The 11632-nt window shown below is 41.4% G+C and overlaps 1 protein-coding gene across 1 annotated transcript in view; it reads left to right on the top strand.

The window, feature by feature from the left end:
- Nucleotides 1–11632, top strand: part of LOC123987102 — a 28026-nt gene that overhangs the window by 2640 nt on the left and 13754 nt on the right. Inside the window, exon 4 of the mRNA XM_046075717.1 lies at nucleotides 1184–1311. Within this exon, the coding sequence (XP_045931673.1) occupies nucleotides 1184–1311 (128 nt within the window). The remainder of the gene's footprint in view (nucleotides 1–1183; nucleotides 1312–11632) is intronic.

Genomic DNA, 11632 nt, shown 5'->3' with positions numbered 1-11632 from the left:
TGGACTGCAGCTGGAGTCAGTGCTTCAAGAACCACCACGCACAGACGTATGCAGGACATGGGTTTCAGCTGTCACATTCCTTGTGTCAAGCCACTCTTAAACAAGACACAGCGTCAGAAGCGTCTCGCCTGGGCTAAAGACAAAAAGGACTGGACTGCTGCTGAGTGGTCCAAAGTTATGTTCTCTGATGAAAGTAAATTTTGCATTTCCTTTGGAAATCAAGGTCCCAGAGTCTGGAGGAAGAGAGGAGAGGCACAGAATCCACGTTCTGGAAAGTCCAGTGTAAAGTTTCCACAGTCAGTGATGGTTTGGGGTGCCATGTCATCTGCTGGTGTTGGTCCACTGTGTTTTCTGAGGTCCAAGGTCAACGCAGCTGTCTACCAGGAAGTTTTAGAGCACTTCATGCTTCCTGCTGCTGACCAACTTTATGGAGGTGCAGATTTAATTTTCCAACAGGATTTGGCACCTGCACACAGTGCCAAAGCTACCAGTACCTGGTTTAAGGACCATGGTATCCCTGTTCTTAATTGACCAAAATCGCCTGACCTTAACCCTATAGAAAATCTATGGGGTATTGTGAAGAGGAAGAGCAACCTGGGCTCTCATAACACCTGAGCAGTGCCACAGACTGATCGCCTCCATGTTCATACTTTTCAGTTGGCTGACATCTCTAAAAATCCTTTTTTTGTATTGGTCTAAAGTAATATTCTAATTTTTGGAGATCCTGAATTTGGGATTTTCATTAGTTATCAGTTTTAATCATCACAATTAAATGAAATAAACATTTGAAATATCAGTCTGTGTGTAATGAATGAAAATAATATCCAAGTTTCACTTTTTGCAATCATAGACAGTATATTACCGGACGAAGCCACCCCGCTGATTTGAATGGAGAGCAGTGAAGCCAATTTTGGACCAATAAAATGCTGTATAAATGCGGCAACAAAAAGTTTCATGGCTCAGTGTGTATGTCTGACTCGGATCATCACTGTTTAATCAGCACACCTACAAGGTTCACCTGTCAAACACCAAAGCAGCGTCACTGACTGCTCTGATAGTGTTACGTGTGGTGTGGGGACAGAGAGGACCCAAATGCAACATTCAGCGGGTAGGAGGTTCATTGAGGGGAAAAAGGGTTAGAGGGACTGGAGTGGAGGGAGAGGTGTATGCCGGGGAAACACAGGCACGGGGGACCGAGGAGACTGGGACCAGAGAGCCAGGGAACACTGGGGCAGAGGAAGCGAGGAGGCGAGGGAGAACAGGGAGGACGCCGTGGGGGAAGTCCGAGGAGAAGAGGACCGGAGGACGAGGGTGAGTGAACCTGGGAGGGAAACAGACTGAGGTGCAGGTGCGGGTCGTTGGCTGGGCTCAGGAGCGAAGGGAGAGAGAGAGAGCACACACAGGGGAGAAAACACAGGGAGGCAGGCAGAGAACAGAGAAAACCAAGGAAAAGCAGAATAACTGATGAAAATGAGAAAAAAACCAGGACACTCACCGTCAGCCGGGCTGCCACCACAACAGATTTTTTTTTTTTTTTGATAGGCGAGAGTTTATAATCTAAGCAATACGGTTACATCTCTCATGTGCGACGGGGTGTCACAGGGTTCTCACGGAATTTTTGGGCCTACATGGATCCCTCCATGCAGGCTTTAGTCAGCTTCACTGTCTGATCTCTGGCTTACCCCCTTGGTTGCAATGGAAAAAATAAAGGGGATATGGTTGCATTTCACTTCACAATATGAACAGCTGTTCACTTTGACTTCAGCCTATGTATGTAAGGTTTAGAACATGATGTTATCTGTTCTGACATAACAGTGTGAAAGCATTTGTAGATAATGCAGTCAAAATCCATTTTGGTCTTCGTTGAGCTTGTGTGTAAAATAAGTTCAAACATTTTAAATTCATGTTACAGCATACACATTCAGATGTTGTGTTAACTGTGAGTTTAGGAAAATTGTTAAAAGTAATGAAAGGATTGTCAAAGCAGTTGTAAATAACTGGGGTTATATCTTCTCAGAAATAAGTTTACAGTTAATAAGCCAAACTCTGCAATGAGAGTGTTGTCATGTACAACTGAGATTTAAATGGTGATGTAAGTTAGAGGAAGGTTTTTATAAGCTATCTCTGCCAGGAACGTCTGCAGCTTCCCTGATGTCAGCTGTATGACTGTTCAGTAAATACTATTAAATGTGGTTCAGTTTGGCATGCTTGTGTACTGTTTGTATATTTTAATGATCTGCTGCTATATTAGGAATGGCTTCAAGACATTTATTATTCCTGGATATGTAATTTAATACTGCAGTCTGAAAGTGTTTGTAATGTAACAGCATCGAGTTCCTCAGTGCAGTTTTTAAATTAATAAACACTAGAGAGAAACACACCAGAGAAAATCACACAATTCACTCTGATCTGCCTATCAATCTGAGATTACAGCTGCTGGCTGTCTGTTTACAGGAAAGCAACAAAATGTTTTATACAGGACAGTTATTCAAAAGACTGCCAGAGGATAGCTTTCAGGAAACATGAACATGAGTCATTTTAGGCAATTAAACCAGTCACTAAGTACATACAGTAGTGGATAAAGAAAAACAGTATTTAAGACTCACAGTAAACACACACACACACACACACACACACACACACACACACACACACACACAGTAACCTAAACCATGAAATTATCTTCTCTGACATCTCTGTGTGATAAATCAAATTGTATCCATCTGGTGTCTCATTGGAGCATCCACTGTTGACATGTGTGGTGTGCCTGGTGTTGTTGAAGTCACAGACGTTTTAGTAAAAAACGGATGTGGATTGGATTGGTGTGAATGTGTGTCTGTGCTGTGAATAAGAATATTGTTTTCACTCCTGTATTTGTTTAAGGTGCGCACACACACACACACACACACACAATTTAACTATTGATTTGCATTTTACATCCATGAGTTTGGACTGTTGTGTCTACAGAAGTGACACCCCCTGAGCCACAGCCGCCCCAAGAACATGACAAACTATAATAACAAAAGAAAAGGAAAAACTAAAAGTTAAGGAGGAGCTAGAAACACATTAGATGTTCCCAGTGCCATCTTTTCTTGGTCGATGGTGGAAATAATTTTAACCATTTAGATACAGCAGTTTAGCTGTCGGCCCCCTTCTCAGGGTCACAATCAAACAAAGATTAAATCTGAATGTTCATAAGATGACTGATGTGAGAGGAAAGAAGAAAAAATAAGACACATATATATAATGATTTAGTTTTTTAAATGAAACCATGTGAATGTGTAGAGAAAACTATTTCTTTGAACTGCAGACGACTAATAACCATCTGAAAAGTAGACTTTAAATATGTTGGATTTTATATGCTTATCACATGTTTTTTATGTAAAAACCATACTCCAACCAAACTAGTAACTTTAGCTCTCAAATGTAGTGGGGTGACTAACGAGCAGGGCGGGAGCAACACAGGTGACTGGGATCAGGGTTAGGCAAAGAGACAGAAGGGAAAAGAGAGACTAGCAGGCAGGCAGATTACTGAGGGGGGGGGGGGGGGACAAAACACAAGTTACTCAACACTAAACATCAGAGTAATATAAACAAGCGGACAGATCACAAATGAACTAACACCAACAAGGAACACAGACAGAAGCTAAGACTTGAACAGAACTCAGGACAGACATGGACAAAACACAGAAGTACACAGACCAGGAGTAAACGCTTAAGACATGAACTAAGGCACAGGACTAGGAACACAGACATGGAACAAAAACCCAGACTCCGCAACAAGACACACAGATAGGACTGAAACCCAGACACGCTCAGGACAGGATCGTGACATATATATATATATAGAGAGAGAGAGAGAGAGAGAGAGAGAGAGAGAGAGAGAGAGAGAGAGAGAGAGAGAGAGAGAGAGAGAGGGGGGGGGGGGGGGGGGGGGGGGGGGGGTTCAGCATCAATTACAAGCTCTGCAGCAGCTTGGAGAGTGACCCAGCCCGATGGCCACTCTGTCTTTCTGTACATCAAACATAGCTTATATAGGATATGTGTGGGTATCTGTTAGGTACCATAGAAGGGTTTGAGTCTGCAAAATAAAGCTCCAACCCATAGAAGGGTACAGTACTATTCTGTGGTAACAAAACAAGGGGTTAGAGGTCAAATTCTATAGAAGGGTTCAGTCCCTACATAACCACCAATCACTGCTCTCCCCTTAGGAGGTCACTGACCCTCTGTCCTGCTGCTATAGTACTATTTTAAACTGTTATGAGTCAAATGCACATATATTGGACACCACACCCTCTCAGACATGGGTCAGGGCAACAGTGAGCTCCTGGACAGTCAGTGGCGCTACTTGGGGAAGGAAGGCTGATAATGTCCCAGAGTTTCTCAGTTGGATTTAGGTCTAAGGAATGTGAGGGGCAGTCAATGGCATCAATGCCTGTCATCATCCAGAATGGCCACATGAGGCCAGGCATTGTCCTGCACCATGGGAAACCCAGGACCACTGTGCCAGAGTAATGTCTGACAAAGGCTTTTTCACAATCAGATGCGCCAGGAAAATTAGTAGAGACAGCAGTCTGTTTTATTGCTTCATTTTATTCTTTTACGCGATGCTTGTCATTGCTTATTTACATATGCTATTGATGGAATGAGATTTTTCGGATGGGATCCAAGCCACCTATTTAGCTGGTTTGAAATGCGGTTTCAATTGAATTTCTACGAAGCATCTTAGTCTATACGTTCTCATATCGAATTTCAAATTGTCTTTTTTGACACTTGCAAAGCAACACACACACCAGCATTAACACCAGACGGACAGAAGAGCATCAGAGTGGCTGAGCAGAATCCACGATGTGCACAATCATGTCACATTGCAGAACTCCTCCATTGTTAAGTTTTTACGGTGTGATGGAGGAGCTTTACACCGTGGCTTGTCAGCGTGATTGTTTGGAGAGTGACATGATGGATCTCCATTTCTCATGCATCTGCATCGGAAACCCTCCTCACGCGCATATGTAGTTACGATGGTGGTCTTAATTCATAGTTTTCAGTCACGTGACATGCGCAGTGACCTGGAGGGCAACAACAGACCAACACTATGACTCCCCCATAGAGATGCCGCAAAAGCAGTCAAATTTTATTTGTATCACCTTTCAACTTAAGAAAAAGAAAGATATGAGCACAAACTGCAAGTGTTGGGCATTTCCGATCCATATAATCCAATAATAGCATCCGCTGCCGCATTTCTACCGTTAAAAGCCGCCAGGTCCCTGCCGCCGCTCGACTGCGGTAATGTTTACTTTTACCTTCTGGGGAATCCCTCTCCTAACACAGTCCAGGCTTGTCTCCTCCTCGATTAGTAAATCCGAAAGCACAACAACCATCCAGCATTTTGGCTACGCAAAAAGTAACAAACTCAAAGTAACAGTGTATCACTTGCATGTTTGTTGGCAGGCAGCAGAAAATAACTTTTTGCCCTCCAAGGGAGCGTTTTCATTGGAATGTGACATCACATGAAAACTATGAATAGCTCACTAGATCTGTCTCCAGTTGCTTTATAGAAATAAAGTCACTGAGGGTCTGAGTGAAGGTAGGCAGCAGATCAAACAACTGTGAGGCATATGAGGGAGGAGCACCTTTCACAAACAAAACGCAATGGACTCTCAGTAGAGAACAAGAGCTGTTAACCATCTGTGTACCAAATACACTCACTAGACATTGATGGACACCACAGCAGTGGTTATATTTTCATTTTTGGATCTAAATTTTGGCTGGGGACAATTCAGTAGGCTGGATATTAGTAGGGACATGTCCCTATACTATCCTTACTAAATTCACAGACAGTCTTACAGTCTTAAAGATTTGATTTGAGAAACAAATCAGATTTCCTTTCAGTCTGGACAAAGCCAATGTGGCTGCTTTGACCGACAGCTTCAATTTGAAACTGTGCTTTCCTGTCATGATCACTGCATCAGAACAGGTTTGTAGACAAAACACTAAATGTTTCTTTAATCTGCAGATTATTAAGTGAGAAGTAAACCCTTTCATATTGTATGAGCAGAAGTGCTCTGTGTAATGGCCAGAACCACAGTTTGCTTCAGTGGGAATTTTGCTATGCTTAATGGATGACTACACCAGAGTATTATCAGACAGCTTCAGTAATTAAAATTATTTAAATCACTGAAATGAATATCTGTGCTTTGCCAAGATACGACTATCATCCAAATTATTCTCTTTAATACATAAATTATGCATATATTTCTACAAAATGTGCCAAGATTGCAGAACAGGACCATCCAGAGACCTCTGATGGATATAAATGAACATAAAGAAAGAAGAAAAATCCCAAAATCATCATCATAACACAGTAAATATAGGAATTACAATAACCAAGGGGAAAGTTATGTTTGCACTGCCTTGAACGGTTAGTTTGTGTTATTGTGTGACTTTTGTTTTCAACCATTTAAAAAGTCACACATGGTAGGAGCTGTGAAACCTGGTGAACTGTGACAGTGAACTGGACTGATCCCATCTTTCAGCAACACAATATTTACATTATCTCCATTCTGCTAAAGCAACAAGAAGGTGGTGGTGGTGTCGTCCGCACATTCTTTCTTTACCTCTCCCTCTGTTCAAGCTGACATTGGAGGAAAGCCAAAGAAAAAAGCTGTCAGCTCTCAACTAAAGGGGGGAATTATAAAGACATTTCCACATAATAAATGCATTTGTGCTCATGTAGGAGCATAAGAGGTCAACTCTGTACTTCCTTCATCCCTCACTTTACATTCATCATTCACCAATTTCTGTTGTCCTTGTCCAGTGACAGAGGCCCTGCTGTGTTCTTGTTGTTCAGACAGCAAAGTGTTGCTTTTATTTTGTGTTTGGCGCTTTGTCTTCAAATCACATTGCTGCAGTAATGTGTTTGTACTGTTGTTGCTGGTGAAGTAGATAAAATGTCTTTCAATTATCTGTCTGTGTTGCCTTTTAAAGTCAAACCTTGTTAAACTAATCTGCAATGGCAGACGTCTGTTTTGGCCAACATGAACAAATCTGAATGTGTGGATTCTCTGTTAATTGTTTATTACAAAATCAAAGATGTGTGTGAGTAGGGATTAACTCCGCAGTTGCAAAAGATTTGGTGAAAGAAGAGAGTACTAATGCACTTGAAGAATCACACCAGATTTTTTTCCCCACGGACCGATAACAAGGCGGAACTGTTACACGGGAGTACAAAGCTACTGTGGCAGCGGAGAACAGATTATATACGGCGACATACGCAAGTGTGCGTTACTTGCACAGTTCAAAATATTTTAATAAAATTACCAAAACATAAGCACTGTATGTAGATTTGTTTTTGCTTTGCATGACTTATAAGGAAGCTAAACGTGAGTGTCTGTGTCATTATTTTTAAATTCCTCAACAGCCTTTTCAAATTTCTCTGTTTTAGGTCTTCAGATTCACCATTTTAGTCTGGATGGGAGGTACAAATGTTAAATCTAAAACACAATAGTGTGGATGTAGCCTAAATTAATCTCTGAAGCTAAACTAAGGTGTAAGATAAGATATAACTTTATTAATCCCCCCATAAGGTAAAGTTCGGTCGACAGCACAAAGGATTCTAAAAGAACATATTAAGTATGGTAGAACATTCAACGTAGATGTATGAATATATACATACACTGAAAGCACACTATATGCGATCAATATACATTTAACATTTTATGTAGAAGTATTAACACACTATTTACACTTTACAATAAATTATAATTATTTACAACCATTTACAATCAGATAAATGTCTGAAATATAATCAGGAAATCCGTCAGTTGGGTGCTGTGGCTAACCTGCCTTTGCAATCTTGTTAATCCCTAATTAATTATTTACTTGCAAATTCAAACGGTATTATTTAAGATCCAGTATTTTAATTCAAATGAACAAGAATGGTTTTAGGAGTCTATATCCAACACTCGAACTTACCCAAATAGCTCATACTTTACATTCACTCTAATCCATTTTATTAGTTGAATAAAATGTGTGTATTGGAGTTGATGTGCAAGCATAATGCCTCTAGTAAAGCAATTCAAAAGAGATTGGAGCTTATTTTCCTATTAAATGTTCAGTGTGTAATATTTCTGAGGATCTATTGACAGAAATGCAATATAGTATCCATAACTATGTTTTTAGTGGTGTATAAAGACCTTACATAATGAACCATTATGTTTTTATTACCTTAGAATGAGCCATTTATATCTACATAACTGCGGGTCCCCCTTACATGGATATTGCTATGTTGCGCTGCCATGTTTCTACAGTACACTGTAACATATGTGAGAGGAGGAGAGCTGGGCAAGCGGATTTTTTTGCTCCTATGTGCTCACCTAAAAGGCATTCAAAATTTATCTTCATGGTCTGTCATGTCTTGAGCTTTCACTCTGTGAGCCCTTTATGGTTAAGGTGTTCCACAACCCGTTGATACAACACACGTTATAAGCAGCAACAACTCGGTTTGATGGGATGGCAAATAGCAGGAGATCTATGACTGTATGAGGAGAGTAAGGTTTGGGAGGGCCATCACTACCCGCTGTTATTTCATTTTCACCAGCTCTGAAGAGGGGAGGAAATGGCAGAAGGGGGTCTGCACAATCAGGTATCCCGACATCTATTTATGATGTGGCAGGAAATATTAGAAAAGAATCTGATCCCTGCCACAAGAGTAACTGATACTGAAATTAAGTATAAAAAAAAGGATAAAACCAGGTTGCTGCATGTGCATTGCATATTGGGCAGACAGATGGATCAGATTGCAGCGTTCCTGACAGCAGTTGGATGCTTTTCAAATGGAGCAGTGAAGATTTAGATCTTATTAGGATGTCACAGTAACAGACAGCCAGTGAAGTGGCTGAAAATCAGTTAATATACCAACAGATGACAAAGTGGACAACCACAGAATGGACAATTCATCTGTGTATCTCTTCTGCAGCTTTTGCAGATAAAACCAGACCAGACTTCAGAGATTGACAGCCTCAACTCCAGCAGATTGTATTACTGCAATTTCAATTTCACAAGGAAAAAGTGCACTTTCAGCCATCTGTACAACCACTTAAAATGTCTCCATATACATTACCAGACTGTCAGTACAGTAGGCCTATATTAAACATGGACTAACACAGTTTAAATCCTCAGGATAAAGATTCAACTGTTCTGAGGTTACCCCTATCAAACTCAGAGCATAGAGGAGGAGAGAGGCTCTGCACAATGACATCAACCTCTCATCACTGTGTACTGAGAAAGCAGTCAGGACCCTTAAAATCATTCTAAAACTTTTTTCTTTTAGAACAGCACTAGGAAGTTGCGGTGGCAACAGCTTACATTCAGAGAACTTTTACTGAGTGGTAGGAACGAGACAGAGTGTGACAGAAAGGGAGACATTTTTAAACCTAGGTGGCTACCGCTACCTGCTATCAGTGTGTATTACAACAAAATCTCCCAAAATACACTGCAATTACTTTGACAACCACTAGCAGATATATAGATAAATATCACACATTTACAGAGTTCACTTAAAAACCTGACAGGACAGGACCAGCCAGTTCATCCCTAAAACTTTTTATACCATCATATAACTATTTAACTTAATTTTATTAAAATGTCTGTTCATTCTGCTACCATGTCTCCATATTTGATTAGTTTTACTTTCAGTCTTTAGGAATTAACAAAATATATGTTCACAATATTCAGGCATCTATGCACAAATGAAATGTTCTGATGCCTGATGTCACTGTCACATTGTGTGCCTGTTTAGTTTAGTTCTCACCCGGTTTTGTTATTTAGTCAGTTCTGTATCTGTTATTTAGTCTGTTTTGGGTGTCAGTCATGTCTGTCTGTTGTCTTGTGTTCAGTCTACCCGGTGTTACTTTATTTACCTCTGCCAGTTTCGTTGTTAGTTTTGGCCTTGTCTGCTCTGTGTTTGGTTTGATTCTGTTTCAGTCTGCTTGTTTCCTGTTGGTTTCTGTTCTTGTGTTTAGTGGTCAGTGTCTAGTGTTCTGTGTTCAGTCTTGCTTGCTTGTTTCCTGTTGTGTTTAGTTTGCCTTATTATGTTCAGTTTGTATTCTGCATTTAGGTTTGGTCCTGTCTGTTTCCCGTGCGCTCTCTGCCTGCCAGTGTGCTTGATTAGTCCCTCATGTCTCTCACCTGTGTATCACCTCCCTGCTCGTTAACACCGTGCAAACTAGCACTACCAGCTACTGTAATAGCACAGTACAGCAGGGTCCGCTGGGAACACTGGTTTGAGGTCAAAAAAGGCAGAATTCAGTGTGTCTGTTGTGTTAATGTTATTAAGTTTAATAATATATATGCACTGTATATCATGCTCCACTCCTGTTTTCTGCCCAAATAATATTCAAGCGGGTGCGAACAGTGTGCATTTAGTCATGTTCATGTAGCCTAATGAAGAAAAGAAAAGCAAATTATGCATAAAAAACATTATTTCGTGTAGACATGAATTATATGAGACATTTCAGCCACAGTTGGCCTTCCACAGGTCAATGTAAAGAAGTGAACACCTGTATATAATGGACAATTAATGAGCCAAAATGAGTCATCTGATAAAAAAAGGTAGCGGACAGGTAGTCAGATACAGGTCCAGGTAAAGCAAACAGAAACTCCAACAAGTAGCTTGGAACATGGCAAAAAGGACGCAAATAGGTAGATAGCAAACATGATGAATGACTTTGAACAAGAGAAGTGAAGAGGTATGTATGGTAAGTGGCTGATGATGGAATATGCAGCAGGCGAGGATTGGGTGGAGTAGATCAGGTGACCATGCATGGCCAGCCTTTTGAACCTGTTAATTAGAGAATTAGAGAATGATGGTAAAACTCGTTGCTGTTGTATTTCGTATAGGCTTCGCCCTTTCAGGCTATCGCTATTGGGTTTACTCCTTCCACGCACCTGCGCGGCACTGAGAATTTTAGTCTACGCCCACCCACAGGGTGGGCCTCGCCTACGTCTGCACCTTGTATATATACACAACGGTGATACCCAGCCTTCGGCTCCCATTTTTTTTCAGCACTGAGCTGTCTAAAGAGCAGAAGATTTGTCTAAAGAGTAAAAGACTTTCCAGCCGGAAAACAAGAATGATGTCTTCCAGCAAGCCGGCCAGAATGGGGCGAGACGTGCCTCAGACCGGAGCACGCCGGCCAAGCGCTCACTCTCGTCTCGCACTGCCTGTTCTGCGCCCTTCTCCTTCCTGAAGAGTGGCGGCGCCAGGCGTATAGCTCTGCCGTTCAGGACGAGGAGGTGTGGCAGTCCACCTGCTCTCTGGACGAAGCCCTCGATCTGCTGTTGAAGAGTGGGAGTTGGATGGCTCCACTCTTCCCATTCACGGGTCTCCGAGCAGCTCCTCGCTTCCCCTGTTCCGACCTCCGATGACGCCGGCCTCGACGCTACTACCAGCCACACCAAGCACACATTTCCCACACTGTGTGAGTGTAGCATGTCCAAAACTAGCTATGAATTTTAATAAATTTATGAGAATTAATACCAAATTATGAATTTTAATATTCAGAAAATACATTAATCCATAAAAGCTCTCGTTAAAAAGGGCACCACCAGAGTTATTATCCTAGAGTCTCCA

Source organism: Micropterus dolomieu, linkage group LG18 (genome assembly GCF_021292245.1).
Source record: "Micropterus dolomieu isolate WLL.071019.BEF.003 ecotype Adirondacks linkage group LG18, ASM2129224v1, whole genome shotgun sequence".
NCBI lineage: Eukaryota > Metazoa > Chordata > Actinopteri > Centrarchiformes > Centrarchidae > Micropterus > Micropterus dolomieu.
Note: the sequence above shows the minus strand (reverse complement) of the source record. Positions and strands in the feature narration are given on the sequence as shown.